This window comes from Heterodontus francisci, chromosome 25 (genome assembly GCF_036365525.1).
Source record: "Heterodontus francisci isolate sHetFra1 chromosome 25, sHetFra1.hap1, whole genome shotgun sequence".
Taxonomy (NCBI): Eukaryota; Metazoa; Chordata; class Chondrichthyes; order Heterodontiformes; family Heterodontidae; genus Heterodontus; species Heterodontus francisci.
In genome coordinates, this window is record NC_090395.1 from 74491817 (window position 1) to 74508913 (window position 17097).

General features: G+C 44.3%; 1 protein-coding gene across 3 annotated transcripts in view; it reads right to left on the bottom strand.

Moving 5' to 3' along the window:
• LOC137383996 (tyrosine-protein phosphatase non-receptor type 22-like) overlaps nucleotides 1–16634 on the bottom strand; it is a 104858-nt gene extending 88224 nt beyond the window's left edge. Inside the window, exon 1 of one of the 3 annotated variants that reach the window (XM_068057518.1) lies at nucleotides 16422–16634. In XM_068057518.1, the coding sequence (XP_067913619.1) occupies nucleotides 16422–16511 (90 nt within the window). In that variant the 5' untranslated portion in view covers nucleotides 16512–16634. Of the gene's footprint in view, nucleotides 1–5587; nucleotides 5734–16421 lie in introns of those variants that run through there. The other 2 variants (XM_068057519.1, XM_068057521.1) reach the window with 2 other exon arrangements.
• Nucleotides 16635–17097: the final 463 nt, after the last annotated feature.

The window sequence follows — 17097 nt, forward strand, 5'->3', positions numbered from 1 at the left end:
TAGTCGGTGTGAGAACAAACAGACACGCCTGTCTGCTTCATTCAAAAGGTATTTAAATAAACTGCTGGTCCCCATGAAAGGAAATCAGTGGCAAAGTGTTGGTGCTATAGCTTTCTATATACCAAGCTTATTTTAGAAACATCAAAACAGCATCAACTGTATTTTGGTAAAAGTTTTTACTCATTGTTTTATACAAAGATTTTTGTTAACCAGAACTTTATTGACAGTGTATTGCAGGAGCTGATATTTTTAATACCTCAATAGTTTAAAATACTTTACAAGGGAGTACCAGTTCTAGCCAATAATTTTGTTTACTTTGGAATAACAACACAATATCAGCAACTTGCATTTATATAGCACCTTTAATGTCATAAAATGTCCCAAGGAATATAATCAAACAAAATTTTACACCGAGCCACATAAGGAGATCCTAGGGCAGGTGACCAAAAGCTTGGTCAAAGAGGTAGGTTTTAAGTAGCAGAAGCTAGATAGACTTGCATTCATATAGCACCTTACACACCCTCAAGATGTCCCAAACCGCTTTTCAGCCAATGAAGTACTTTTGAAGTGTAGTCATTGTTGTCATGCAGGAAGCACGCTGGCAATTTACACACAGCAAGCTCCCACAAACAGCAATGACCAGATAATCTGTTTTTGTGATGTTGATTGAGGGCTCAGGACACCGGGGAGAACTCACCTGCTCTTCTTCTAACTAGTGCTATGGGATCTTTCATGTCCACCTGAGAGAACAGACAGGGCCTTGGTTTAAAGTCTCATCCAAAAGACAGCACCTCCAACAGTGCAGCACACCCTCAGTACTACAGTGGAGTGTCAGCCTAGATTTAATATCCAAGTTTCTGGCGTGAGACTTGAGTCCACAACATTCTAACTAAATAGGCGAAAGTGTTACCAATGGAGCAACAGTTGACATGGTTTAAGGAGGAGAGAGAGAAGTGGAGAGGATTCAACAGGAATTCCAGAGCTTAGATCCAAGGCAGCTGAAGGCACGGCAACCATTGGTGGAGCGACTAAAATCGGGGAAGAGCAAGGGGCCAAAATTGGAGGAACACAGCAATCTTAGAGGGTTGTGGGGCTGGAGGAGGTTACAAAGAAAGGGAGGGAGCGAAACCATGGAAGGATTTGAAAACAAGGATGAGAATTTTAAAATCGAGGCTGACTCTAGTCCCCCACCAACATGGTTAACTCTTAATTGCCCTCTGATGTGGGTCTAACAAGCCAATTAGCTGTATCAAACCAGGACAACTAGGGAGGGGTTATAAATAATGGCCTTTCCAGCGATGCCCACACCAAGAATGAATATTTTAAAAAAACTTATTAAGAACAGGTCAATGTAATTAAAGAATTCCAGCAAAACCTTTTTTTTTGTTCAAGTCTAATTGTACAAAAAGGACAGAACATGTTCTCTAACTAATACAATATTTTCTGACTGGGACTTATTGTTTTAAACTAAGGCCGCTTGTTTCTTTGTACCAAATACTTGCCCACTTTTCTGGATTAACACCTGTTTCAAAACAGTGTTTGGGATGAGCAGGTTAACATTCACATTAATCCTGGGTTCAAGCTGTGACCTGTGGACCACGTGTGATCATTGGGTTGCCAACCCTCCAGGATTGGCCTGGAGTCTCCAGGAGTTGAAGATTAATTTCCAGGACACTGCTGGGAGCAAACCCGGCGGAAATAGCATAGGAACATTAAAAAATGTTTGTTCATTTTCTTTGCAATTTTCTGTTTATTAGTTTTTCTGTTTATCAGTCACTTTGTGGGGAGTTTTCTATAGACCTCCCAATAGCAACAGAGACATGGAGGAACAGATTGGGAGGCAGATTTTGGAAAGGTGCAGAAGTAACAGGGTTGTTGTCATGGGTGACTTAAACTTCCCTAATATTGATTGGAACCTCCTTCGTGCAAATAGTTTGGATGGAGCAGTTTTTGTCAGGTGTGTCCAGGAAGGTTTCCTGACTCAATATGTAGATAGGCCGGCTAGAGGGGAGGCTATGTTGGATTTGGTGCTTGGCAACGAACCAGGCCAGGTGGCAGATCTCTCGGTGGGAGAGCATTTCGGTGATAGTGATCACAACTCCCTGACCTTTACTATAGTCATGGAGAGGGACAGGAGCAGACGGGATGGGAAAATATTTAATTGGGGGAGGGGGAATTACAATGCTATTAGGCAGGAACTGGGGAGCATAAATTGGGAACAGATGTTCTCAGGGAAATGCACGACAGAAATGGGGAGGTTGTTTAGGGAGCACTTGCTGCGACTGCTGGATAGGTTTGTCCCGATGAGGCAGGGAAGGGATGGTAGGGTGAAGGAACCTTGGATGACAAGAGATGTGGAACAGCTAGTCAAGAGGAAGAAGGAAGCTTACTTAAGGTTGAGGAAGCAAGGATCAGACAGGGCTCTCGAGGGTTACAAGTTAGCCAGGAAGGAACTGAAGAATGGACTTAGGAGAGCTAGAAGGGGACATGAAAAAGTCTTGGCGGGCAGGATTAAGGAAAATCCCAAGGCGTTCTACACTTATGTGAGGAACAAGAGGATGGCCAGAGTGAGGGTAGGGCCGATCAGGGATAGTGGAGGGAACTTGTGCCTGGAGTCGGAGGAGGTAGGGGAGGTCCTTAATGAATACTTTGCTTCAGTATTCACTAGTGAGAGGGACCTGGTCGTTTGTGAGGACAGCGTGGAACAGGCTGATATGCTCGAACAGGTTGAGGTTAAGAGGGAGGATTTGCTGGAAACTTTGAATGATATGAGGACAGATAAGTCCCCGGGGCCAGACGGGATATACCCAAGGATATTACGGGAAGCGAGGGAAGAGATTGCTGCGCCTTTGGCGATGATCTTTGCGTCTTCACTGTCCACTGGAGTAGTACCGGATGATTGGAGGGTGGCAAATGTTGTTCCCTTGCTCAAGAAAGGGAATAGGGATAACCCAGGGAATTATAGACCAGTCAGTCTTACGTCGGTAGTGGGCAAATTATTGGAGAGGATTCTGAGAGACAGGATTTATGATTATTTGGAAAAGCATGGTTTGATTAGAGATAGTCAGCATGGCTTTGTAAGGGGCAGGTCATGCCTCACAAGCCTTACTGAATTCTTTGAAGATGTGACAAAACACGTTGATGAAGGAAGAGCAGTGGATGTGGTGTATATGGATTTTAGCAAGGCGTTTCATAAGGTTCCCCATGGTAGGCTCATTCAGAAAGTAAGGAGGCATGGGATTCAGGGAAAGTTGGCTGTCTGGATACAAAATTGGCTGGCCCATAGAAGTCAGAGGGTGGTAGTAGATGGAAAGTATTCAGCATGGAGCTCGGTGACCAGTGGTGTTTCACAAGGATCTGTTCTGGGACCTCTGCTTTTTGTGATTTTTATAAATGACTTGGATGAGGAAGTGGAAGGCTGGGTTAGCAAGTTTGCTGATGACACAAAGATTGCTGGAGTTGTGGATAGTGTGGAAGGCTGTTGTAGGTTGCAACGGGACATTGACAGGATGCAGAGCTGGGCTGAGAAGTGGCAGATGGAGTTCAACCTGGAAAAGTGTGAAGTGATTCATTTTGGAAGGTCGAATTTGAATGCAGAATACAGGCTTAAAGACAGGATTCTTGGTAGTGTGGAGGAACAGAGGGATCTTGGGGTCCATTTCCATAGATCGCTCAAAGTTGCCACCCAAGTTGATAGGGTTGTTAAGAAGGCGTATGGTGTGTTGGCTTTCATTAACAGGGGGATTGAGTTTAAGAGCCGCAAGGTTATGCTGCAGCTCTATAAAGCCCTGGTTAGACCACACTTGGAATACTGTGTTCAGTTCTGGTCGCCTCATTATAGGAAGGATGTGGAAGCTTTAGAGAGGGAGCAGAGGAGATTTACCAGGATGCTGCCTGGACTGGAGGGCATGTCCTACGAAGAAAGATTGAGGGAGCTAGGGCTTTTCTCATTGGAGCGAAGAAGGATGAGAGGTGACTTGATAGAGGGGTACAAGATGATGAGAGGCAGAGATAGAGTGGATAGCCAGAGACTTTTTCCCAGGGTGGAAAGGGCTATCACCAGGGGGCATAATTTTAAGGTGATTGGAGGAAGGTTTCGGGGAGATGTCAGAGGTAGGTTCTTTACACAGAGAGTGGTGGGTGCGTGGAATGCACTGCCAGCGGTGGTAGTAGAAGCAGATACATTAGGGACATTTAAGCGACTCTTGGATAGGTACATGGATGATAGTAGAATGAAGGGTAAGTAGTTAGTTTGATCTTAGAGTAGGTTAAAGGTTCGGCACAACATCGTGGGCCGAAGGGCCTGTACTGTGCTGTACTGTTCTATGTTCTAGTTGTAATAACATCAGAGATGCGGGGGGAAACTATTGGACTGGGAGTTAAGGATCATCCAATTGGGTAATGAATAGTTTTTCGCATTCTCATTGGCCAGGGCAAGGTGGGGTGCTGCAAGGATGGATATGTCAGGCAACCAATAGCGAGTGTTGGGCTTCGGAAGATGGAGACGGGAGGTCATGTGATGAAACTTCCAGGAATATGTCCAACCAGTGTTGGGAACCCTAATGTGGCCCCACATGTTGCCAATCCAGCCTTCAAGATCCAGGTAGCTTTTTATGTTTATGAAATGATAATTCCATGCTCTTTCATTCCTAGCAAGGGAGAAGATTTCACAGGGAACAGGGCATTGAAGAATTGGGATCAAAATATTGTAGCTGTCTCTCCAAGTGGACTCCCACTGAGGGTGAGGAAATTGCTGTTTTGTTCTGGTTGAATTTCATGAAGGTTTGGAAAGGGCTGTTCTTAGAATTTTTGCTTCGCTGATGAAATAACCTCAAATCAAAATACTAAGAGCTGTTAGTGTCTATAACTGGAGGTGTATTTTAACTAATAGGGATACAAATATTATATATGTTTTACATTAAATTACAGCAAACCTGCAGCACAGAAAAAAGGATATTGAAGCACTGGAGAAACTGCAGAAAAGATTAACAAGCATGTTCCCAGAATTGAAAGGGTGCAACAGTCAGGAAAGATTAAGCAGGTTGGGGTTCTTTTCTCTGGAAAAGACAAGACCAAGGAGACCTGATAGAAGTTTGACACCCATACTGGGGTTTATACTCCTCATGAGCTTCATTCCAATCTTGGCCATGTGAGCCGCATGGAAGATGGCAGGATCCCCAAAGACACATTGTACAGCGAGCTCGCCACTGGTATCAGACCCACCGGCCGTCCATGTCTCCACTTTAAAGACGTCTGCAAACGCGACATGAAATCCTGTGACATTGATCACAAGTCGTGGGAGTCAGTTGCCAGCGTTCGCCAGAGCTGGCAGGCAGCCATAAAGACGGGGCTAAAATGTGGCGAGTCGAAGAGACTTAGTAGTTGGCAGGAAAAAAGACAGAGGCGCAAGGGGAGAGCCAACTGTGTAACAGCCCCGACAAACAAATTTCTCTGCAGCACCTGTGGAAGAGCCTGTCACTCTAGAATTGTCCTTTATAGCCACTCCAGGCGCTGCTTCACAAACTACTGACCACCTCCAGGCGCTTACCCATTGTTTCTCGAGATAAGGAGGCCCAAAAGGAATTACCTCTTCACACCCTGTCTCCTGGATCATATTCTTTTCTCCCTCACATATGCATCTAGCCTCTCCTTAAATGCAACTATGTGACCTGCATCAGTAGCTTAATTTGGAACAGTGTTTGTAAACTCTTGTTTCATGATCATTTGTGCTTTCTGTAGAAATGAAGAGAGATTGTTTACAAAGTCTGAGGGTAACAAAACATTACCACAAATCAGCAACCGGTTAGCGAGGAGGTACCTTTTCTTCAGCTAATTTCAATATGAAAATCAAAACTACTGGATGTTGCCCGGCTTCTAGACTTTTCTACCAAGGTGGGAAATTTTCATTTCAGTAACGTTGCACTTTGCATCAACACAACTTGCATTTATAAAGCACCTTTAACGTCCCAAGGCGCTTCACAGGAGCGTTATTGGATAAACCTTAACACTGAGCTGCATAAACAAACATTCGGACAGGTGACCAAAAGTTTGGTCAAAGAGGTCAGTTTTAAGAAGCGTCTTAAAGGAGGGAGAGGCGGCGAGGTTTAGGGAGGGAATTCCAGAGCTTAGGGCTCAGGCAGCTGAAGGTACAGCCGCCAATGGTGGAGCGATTAAAATTGGAAATGCACAAGCAAAGCAGAACTGTAAAGTTATAGGGTGCAGTGACAAGAGTGGTTTGCTTCAGTTATGCAACTGCGCAGAACTGCGCCAATTGAAATTTAATACATATAATACATATTAGTCAAAAATTGTAGGAAATATGGACACATGAACAGAACTAAATTTGTAGAATGAAAGCTTAAAAGGGAACTTAGAATTATTGAGAAGCACCTTCAACTGCCAAAGAATATGATGGTGAATAAAAAAAGATAGTAGGATTTTGCAGGGTTCTGTTCACCCATCGCTCTGCTGCACATGTTCACTGACCTACATTGGCTCCTGGTTTGGCAATGCCTCAAATTTAAAATTCTTATCCTCATGTTCAAATCTGTCCATGGCCTTGTCCCTCCCCAACTCGGTAACCTCCTCCAGCCCTACAGCCTGATTTAAAATTCAGAGCTGAAAAGATTAAGTACTTACAAATGTTGATTTAAAAAAAACTTAGAGATTCTTCCCCACCAAGACATGTAAATGTTTTAATTCTGACCAGCGTTGCATTTGGTATGTCCTGGACAGCTGTGCGTGGGAAGTTTATATCTAAGGGAATCCAGCTCCTCCATTCTCCTTAACAGGACCGGAACTAATATCCTCGCAGGGAGATTTGCTAGTGCTGTTGGGGAGGGGAATGGGAACCTGAGGGATGACTCAAATTGGAAGGAAGTAAAGCTGGTAACAGGAGAAAGTAGCAAGAATAGCTAGATGGGATTGAGGTTCACAAGGAGGAGGTGTTAGCAATTTTGGAAAGTGTGAAAATAGATAAGTCCCCTGGGCCAGATGGGATTTATCCTAGGATTCTCTGGGAAGCCAGGGAGGAGATTGCAGAGCCTTTGTCCTTGATCTTTATGTCGTCATTGTCGACAGGAATAGTGCCGGAAGACTGAAGGATAGCAAATGTTGTCCCTTTGTTCAAGAAGGGGAGTAGAGACAGCCCTGGTAATTATAGACCTGTGAGCCTTACTTCGGTTGTGGGTAAAATGTTGGAAAAGGTTATGAGAGACAGGATTTATAATCATCTTGAAAAGAATAAGTTCATTAGCGATAGTCAGCACGGTTTTGTGAAGGGTAGGTCGTGCCTCACAAACCTTATTGAGTTTTTCGAGAAAGTGACCAAACAGGTGGATGAGGGTAAAGCAGTGGATGTGGTGTATATGGATTTCAGTAAGGCGTTTGATAAGGTTCCCCACGGTAGGCTATTGCAGAAAATACGGAAGTATGGGGTTGAAGGTGATTTAGAGCTTTGGATCAGAAATTGGCTAGCTGCAAGAAGACAGAGGGTGGTGGTTGATGGCAAATGTTCATCCTGGAGTTTAGTTACTAGTGGTGTACCGCAAGGATCTGTTTTGGGGCCACTGCTGTTTGTCATTTTTATAAATGACCTGGAAGAGGGTGTAGAAGGGTGGGTTAGTAAATTTGCGGATGACACGAAGGTTGGTGGAGTTGTGGATAGTGCCGAAGGATGTTGTAGGGTACAGAGGGACATAGATAGGCTGCAGAGCTGGGCTGAGAGATGGCAAATGGAGTTTAATGCGGAAAAGTGTGAGGTGATTCACTTTGGAAGGAGTAATAGGAATGCAGAGTACTGGGCTAATGGGAAGATTCTTGGTAGTGTAGATGAACAGAGAGATCTTGGTGTCCAGGTACATAAATCCCTGAAAGTTGCCACCCAGGTTAATAGGGCTGTTAAGAAGGCATACGGTGTGTTAGCTTTTATTAGTAGGGGGATCGAGTTTCGGAGCCACGAGGTCATGCTGCAGCTGTACAAAACTCTGGTGAAACCGCACCTGGAGTATTGCGTGCAGTTCTGGTCACCGCATTATAGGAAGGATGTGGAAGCTTTGGAAAGGGTGCAGAGGAGACTTACTAGGATGTTGCCTGGTATGGAGGGAAGGTCTTACGAGGAAAGGCTGAGGGACTTGAGGTTGTTTTCGTTGGAGAGAAGGATGAGGAGAGGTGACTTAATAGAGACATATAAGATAATCAGAGGGTTAGATAGGGTGGATAGTGAGAGTCTTTTTCCTCGGATGGTGATGGCAAACACGAGGGGACATAGCTTTAAGTTGAGGGGTGATAGATATAGGACAGATGTCAGAGGTAGTTTCTTTACTCAGAGAGTAGTAGGGGCGTGGAACGCCCTGCCTGCAACAGTAGTAGATTCGCCAACTTTAAGGGCATTTAAGTGGTCATTGGATAGACATATGGATGAAAATGGAATAGTGTAGGTCAGATGGTTTCACAGGTCGGCGCAACATCGAGGGCCGAAGGGCCTGTACTGCGCTGTAATGTTCTAATCTAACCCTCCAAGATCTCTGCGCTTCTCCAACTCTGGCCTCCTGCACATCCTGATCTTCGTTAGCTTTTTCCAGGCTCCATTCACCTCCCTCCAATATTTTCTCAGCAAGAGCTCAGCGAAACAGCTTTGGAACATTTGGAATATGACAATCATTCAGTCCCTTGAGCCTGTTCTGCCATTCGATTAGATCATGGCCGATCTGTACCTCAACTGCATTTACCCAACATTGCTTTATATCTCTTGATATCTCACCCAACAAAAATTTATAGCAATTAGTTTTGAAATTTTCAATTGCCCCCGTCATCCACAGTCTTTCGGGGTAGAGTGTTTCAGATTTCCACTAACCTTTATGTGAGGAAGTAATTCCTGATTTCACTCTTGAATAGCTTAGCACTAATTTTAAGATTGTGCCCAACAATTCTGGACTTCCCCAAGCAGAGAAAATTCTCTTGGCATTTCTTCGCAGACGAAGATTTTGGGAAGGTTGTAGTCATCGGTTGCAGGCCCGCTGGTGGCTAGTCAGCCCTATCCGTGACTGGCAGATTCTCCCACAGCGGGTACAAGTGAGGGGCAATTGGATCTGTCCTTCTCCTCCTTTTCTCTTTCATAGCAGGGGAAGTAGTTTCTCTGTATCTACCCTATCTAATCCCTTTATAATTTTAAACATCTCAATCACCCTTCAGTCTTAGGGTAATGAACACAAGCCAAGTTTATGCAACCTGCTCTCATAATATAAAACTTGAATGCCCCGATATAATTCTGGTGAATCTGTGCTGCACCCCCTCCAAGGCCAATATATCCTTCCTGCGATGTGGTGCACTGACCTCAACACTGTCCTCCTGATGGGGACTAACCAGAGTTTTATACATAGCATAACTTCCTCAGATTGTATCCCAGTTCCCTTGAGATAAAGGCTGACATTCCATTAATCTATTTGATCACATATGGTATCTGCCCATTAGCTTTTAATGATTTGAGTATTTGTGGACACCTGAATCTCTTTGCTCCTTCTCAGTTCCTAGTCTCTCACCATTTAGAAACTATTCCGATTTGTCTCTCTTGGGACCAAAGTGGATGATCTCACACTTGCCCAAGTTGAACTCCATTTGTCACTCACTTAGTCTGTTTATGTCCCTTTGTAACTTCCTCCTCCCATCTACACAGTTTACTGTGCCTCCTTAACTTAGTGCCATCTACAAACTTGGATGTACAATTTTCGAATCCTTCACCCAAGTCACTATGTATGGCAAAACGCTAAGTCGCCCCACCATAGATCCCTGGGGACCACCACGTCATATCCTTCCAATCGGAGAACATTCCCTTTATCCCTACTTTCTGTCTCCTGTCTCAGCTGCTGGTCCTAGATCTGAATCCCATAGTCTCACAATGCTGTGTGAAGACATTTCTCCTGCCCTCTATTCTAAATCTCATATTTAATCTTGAATCTATGACCCTTGTTCTTAACCCCTAGAATACTGGAAACAGTCTGCTTCTATATACTCTGTTCGTCATAAGAACAGAAGGGGGTCATTCACCCCATTGAACCTGTTCCACTATTCAATGTAATCATGGACGATCTATATCCTAACTCCATCCAACTGCCTTGGCTCCATATCCTGTTATACCCTTGTCTAGCAAAAAATTCATTGATCTCAAATTTAATGTTCTTAATTGAACCTCATCTACTGCTCTTTGTGGGAGAGAGTTCCACAATTTTACCACCCTTTGCGTGAAAAAGTGTTTCCTAATTTCTCTCCTGAATGTCCTGGCTCTGATTTTAAGCTTATGTTCCTTTGTCTTAGACTCTCCCACCAGAGAAAAAGTTTCTCAATATCTACCCCATTAGTTCCTTTCAAAATCCTAAACACCTAAATCAAATCATCCTCTCAACTTCTATATTCCAGGGAGTACAAACCGAGTTTGAGTAATCTCTCCTTATAATCGAACCTTTGGAACTCTGGTAATATTTTAGAGAGTCGATGCTGCTCTCCCTCCAAAGCCAATATGTTGTTTTTAAGGTGTGGGACCCAAAACTGTACACAGTGCTCCAGATATGATCTAACCAGGGCTTTGTAAAGCTGTAGCAAAACATGCCCCCTGCTCCCCACTTTTATATCCTAGCTTTCTCCTTATAAAGGCTAACATTCCATTAGCCTTTTTGACTTTTTTTTATACCTGACTACAACATTTTAGTGATCTGTGCATATGGACCACTACATCTCTTTGAACCTCCACTGTTCCTAATTTTTCACAATTGAAATAATATTCGGATCTATCCTATTTTGGTCCAAAATGGATGATCTCACATTGAATGCGTTGAAATCCATCTGTCACAGTTTTTCCACTCACTTTATCAATGTTTCGACATTACTTACTATACCACCAATCTTTGCGTCATCAGCAAACTTGGATACATGGCTCTCTATTGCAATATTTAAGTCAATATTTTACATAGTGAATAGTTGCGGCCCCATCACAGATCCTTGTGAGACAACACTAGTTGTCACTACTGACCCACTCCCAGAGACCCCCTGTAAATACTGACCCACTCCCAGAGACCCCCTGTAAATACTGACCCACTCCCAGAGACCCCCTGTAAATACTGACCCACTCCTGCGAATTTGAGTACATACCCATTCTCCCTACCCTCAATCTTCCAGCACCTAACCAATCTCCTAACCAGCTCAATAATTTGTCTTCAACTCCATGAGGTATCATATACATCAATGGATAACAGGGCCCACAGTTAACTAATGTAAAAATAGAAAGAATTGGAGAAAAGCTGCAAATCTAGAAAAAGAAAGAAATTACTGGAAATGCACAGAACAGTCAACACCTGTAAAATAAATAATGGAATAATAAATGATGGAACTCAATTTATGTTCCACTTGTAATAGGCAATTTTAGCAAGAGCAAAAACAGGTTTTATTTTTGACTCAAAACATCACGAGAGATAATGGGATTGATCTCCTTAGAGCAGAGAAGGTTAAGGTGAGATTTAATAGAGGCATTAAACATTATGAAGGGGTTTTGATACAGTAAATACAAATGAGAGAATCTAACCATCTCCCCTTGACATTCAATGGCATTACCATCGCCATTGACCAGAACCTGAACTAGACACATAAATACCGTGGCTACAAGAGCAGGTCAGAGGCTAGGAATCCTGCAGCGAGTCATTCACCTCCTGACTCCCCAAAGCCTGTCCACCATCTACAAGGCACAAGTCAGGAGGGTGATGAAATACTCTCCACTTGCCTGGATGGGTGCAGCTCCAACAACACTCAAGAAGCTTGACACCATCCAGGACAAAGCAGCCCGCTTGATTGGCCCCCCATCCGCAAACACTCACTCCCTCCACCACCGACGCACAGTGGCAGCAGAGTGTACCATCTACAAGATGCACTGCAGCAACGCACCAAGGCTCCTTAGACAGCACCTTCCAAACCGCGACCTCTACCACCTTGAAGGACAAAAGCAGCAGATGCATGGGAACACCACCACCTGCAAGTTTCCCTCCAAGTCACACACCATCCTGACTTGGAACTATATCGCTGTTCCTTCACTGTCGCTGGGTCAAAATCCTGGAACTCCCTTCCTAACAGCACTGTGGGTGTACCTACCCCACATGGACTACAGCGGTTCAAGAAGGCAGCTCACCACCACCTTCTCAAGGGCAATTAGGGATGGACAATAAATGCTGGCCTGGCCAGCGATGCCCACATCCCCCGAACAAATAAAAAAAATGGAGAAACTGTTTCCAGTAGTAGGAGGGTGAGTAACCAGAGGGCACAGATTTAAGATAACTCACAGAGGAGAGATGCAGTGAGTTAGTTTAGTTTAGAGATACAGCACTGAAACAGGCCCTTCGGCCCACCGAGTCTGTGCCGACCATCAACCACCCATTTTTATACTAATCCTACACTAATTCCATATCCCTACCACATCCCCACCTGTCCCTATATTTCCCTACCACCTACCTATACTAGGGACAATTTATAATGGCCAATTAACCTATCAACCTGCAAGTCTTTGGCATGTGGGAGGAAACCGGAGCACCCGGAGGAAACCCACGCAGACACAGGGAGAACTTGCAAACTCCACACAGGCAGTACCCAGAATTGAACCCGGGTCCCTGGAGCTGTGAGGCTGCGGTGCTAACCACTGCGCCACTGTGCCACTGTGATCTGAAATGCACTGTCTAACTCCATCCATCTGCCTTGGCTTCATATGCTTTTATAGCCTTGTCTAGCAAAAGTCTGTCAATCTCAAATTTAATATTATTAATTGAGCCACATCTACTGTTCCTTGTGGCAGAGAGTTCCACTCTTTTACCGACGTTTATGTGAAGGAGTGTTTCTTAATTTCTCTTCTGAAGATACTGGGTCTGATTTTAAGCTTATGTCTCCTTGTCCTAGACACCCCCACCAGCGGAAAAAGTTTCTCAACATCGACCTGATCAATTCTTTTCAAATTCCTAAAAACCTCAATCAAATCACCCCTTACCCTTCTATATTCCAGGGAACATAAACCTGTACTCTCTCCTTATAATCAAAACATTGGAACCCTTGTAATATTCTGGGGAATCTGAACTGCTTCTTCCAAGGGTGGTGAACGCAGATTGAATAGTAACTTCTGAAAAGAGAACTGGATAAATACATGAAGGGCAAGTTTGCACGGCTATGAGAAAAGAGCAGGTGAGTGGGACTAACTGAATCACAAGAGCTAGTAGAGGCACAATGGAACAAATGGCCTCCTTTGCTCTATGGATCTATGATCATGGGCTATGCAGGATATATATATATATGTAGATCGGTAAACAGATAGATACACACACATATATCAGAGAGTGGAGAGGATATTTTCACGTGGCGGATTTTCTACATTCTTAGCCAGACTACATTATTCATCTACTTTAATTGCTGAAGTTTCTGCAGCCGACATCTCCATTTTGAACCAGTCTTCGTTATACTGCACAGGAGCCTGTTCGCAACCACACAACAGTACACATGTACTAAAAATAAACTAGCAACTTGTGAAAATATCTTCAAATCCCTTAATAATGGTCATTTTAAAACTTGCACTAGCCTGTGGATACTTGGGAATAACAAAATTATAATCTGACAAAAGTCCTGATTAACATGGCTTGGAACAACTTTGGTCAGAATTTTACAGACATTTTACTTTACAGAAAAGGATTGTTATGATGGTTAAATCCTGAGATGGGGTTTACAGACATTTCTTTGTCTGAAAAAAACTGCAAATATTGACACGCTCACAAGGACATCCTTAAATACTGACCCACTCCTACAGACCCCCTGTAAATAATGTCACACTCCCAGAGACCCCCTGTAAATACTGACACACTCCTACAGACCCCCTGTAAATAATGTCACACTCCCAGAGACCCCCTGTAAATACTCACACTCCTACAGACCCCCTGTAAATACTGACACACTCCCAGAGACCCCCTGTAAATACTGACACACTCCTACAGACCCCCTGTAAATAATGTCACACTCCCAGAGACCCCCTGTAAATACTCACACTCCTACAGACCCCCTGTAAATACTGACACACTCCCAGAGGCCTGCTGTAAATACTGACCCACTCCTACAGACCCCCTGTAAATACTGACGCACCCCCAGAGACCCCCCTGTAAATACTGACGCACCCCAGAAACCCTCTGTAAATACTGTCACACTCCTAGACTCCCTGTAAATACTGACACACTCCTAGAGACCCCCTGTAAATACTGACGCACCCCCCCAGAGACCCTCTGTAAATACTGTCACACTCCTAGACTCCCAGTAAATACTGTCACACTCACAGTGACTCCTGTAAATACTGTCACACTCACAGTGACTCCTGTAAATACTGTCACACTCCTGGACTCCCTGTAAATACCGACACATTCCCAGTGACCACTGTAAATACTGACACACTCCCAGTGACCCCTGTAAATACTGACCCACTCCTAGAGACCCCCTGTAAATACTGTCACACTCCCAGAGACCCCCTGTAAATACTGTCACTCTCCCAGTGACTCCTGTAAATACTGTCACACTCCTAGACTCCCTGTAAATACCGACACACTCCCAGTGACCCCTGTAAATACTGACACACTCCTAGAGACCCCCTGTAAATACTGACGCACCCCCCAGAGACCCTCTGTAAATACTGTCACACTCCTAGACTCCCAGTAAATACTGTCACACTCACAGTGACTCCTGTAAATACTGTCACACTCACAGTGACTCCTGTAAATACTGTCACACTCCTGGACTCCCTGTAAATACCGACACATTCCCAGTGACCACTGTAAATACCGACACACTCCCAGTGACCCCTGTAAATACTGACCCACTCCTAGAGACCCCCTGTAAATACTGACCCACTCCTAGAGACCCCCTGTAAATACTGACCCACTCCTAGAGACCCCCTGTAAATACTGTCACACTCCCAGAGACCCCTGTAAATACTGATCCACTCCTAGAGACCCCCTGTAGATTCTGACACACTCCTGGGGACCCTCAGCAATTACTAGCACTCTGAGGGATTCCCTCCAATCATCGAGACTCCCTCAAACTCATCAGCTCCCCCTTCCCTATAAAAATTGCCACATTGTACTGGACCTCCAATCCCAACTTCTGCAAGATCTCTGGTTCACAATCATCATCGGGACATAGGAGCAGGAGTAGGCCAATCAGCCCATCGAGCCTGCTCCACCATTCAATATGATCATGGCTGATCATCCATTTCAATGCCTTTTTCCCCACACTATGCTCATATCCCTTTATGTCATTGGTATTTAGAAATCTGTCAATCTCTGCTTTAAACATACTCAATGACTGAGCTTCCACAACCCTCTGGGGTAGAGAATTCCAAAGATTCACAACCCTCCGAGTAAAGAAATTTCTCCTCATCTCGGTCCTAAGTGGCTTCCCCCTTATTTTGAAATTGTGTTCCCTGGTTCTAGACTCCCCAACCAGGGGAAACATATAACCTGCATCTACCCTGTCTATCCCTTTAAGTATTTTGCAGGTTTCAATGAGATCACCTCTCATTCTTTGAAATTCTAGAGTTTGGTGGCACAGTGGTTAGCACCGCAGCCTCACAGCTCCATGGACCTGGGTTCGATTCTGGGTACTGCCTGTGCGGAGTTTGCAAGTTCTCCCTGTGACCGCGTGGGTTTTCGCCGGGTGCTCCGGTTTCCTCCCACAGCTGAAGACTTGCAGGTGATAGGTAAATTAGCCGTTGTAAATTGCCCCTCGTGTAGGGAGGTGATAGGGAATATGGGATTAATGTAGGATTAGTATAAATGGGTGGTTGTTGGTCGGCACAGACTCAGTGGGCCGAAGGGCCTGTTTCAGTGCGGTATCTCTAAATAAAAATAAAATAATACAGACACAGTTTCCCCAATCTCTCTTCATAGGACAGTCCTGCCATCCCGGGAACAAGTTTGGTGAACCTTCGTTGCACTCCCTCCATGGCAATAATATCCTTTCTAAGGTAAGGGGACCAAAACTGCACACAGTACAGTGCAGTCTAACCAAAGTTCAGTACAATTGAAGCAAAACTTCACTATTCCTGTACTCAAATCCTCCTGCGAGAAAGGGGCTCACACTATCATTGCAAGCAAACTTTTCGTTGTTGCAGTGAAACTTAAGTTACTCTGTCAATCTTTACAGAAAAAAAATCCAGAAATCAGAAGGAGAGACATGCCGATGTTGAAGGCACAGGGAGCCCCGCATGTCCCGATCTCTCACTAGAGGGGGATGCTCTGCGTTTTCTCCGCAACTTGTTCACCACTTCTCTAAGTTCACTTCCACCTGTTGCCTGCCTCCGTCCAGCAGCTGCTCCAGTCAAAACTCCCATCAGTGTTGCAGAGTAAACTCAACGATAGACTCACCAGAAATTCCCCTGAAATGTTCTCCTCTTTGCTGCGATTCTTGCTCTGTACCTGCTTGAGGAATCTCAGCAGAATGCTTCCTTGTTCCATGCTGAGAGTTGGGAAGCTGCCGGCAGACTTGCCCAGCCACTGCAGGGCATGACAAAGGCTGAGATCTCAACTGGCCAGAAATGCAGGACGCTATGCTGCATGTCTGTGGTCAGAGAGGGGAACATAAGACGAGCTTTCCCTGGGTCCTAGTGCCTACTGGGTTCATCACATACAGGCGACTTAAAGGGGCATTGTCTACATAAAAAAAGTTTGGCAAACTTTTTTCAAATTATTTGGGTGCCTCTAAAGTTTTGCTTTTTTTTTAACTCAAAAGGGATTACTCTTTTAAATTAAACTATTGAATTTAAGGGATTGTAATTGGCTTGTAACATAACCTTAGCAACAACAACTTATATTTATATAGTGCCTTGACTGTAATATGTCCCAAATATTATTAAGAAAAATGTGACTATAACATATATACTTTTGGATATTTAATCAATCCCTTCTTCCATTTAAGTACTTTACAGGTAATTTTGTGAGGGATCTGGAGATTTTCCAGGATGAGAGTGGAAAGTTCAGAGGAGAACTGACCCGAAGTTTTGTCTAAAAGGTCGGTGGAAGCAGATTCAATAGTAACTGTCAA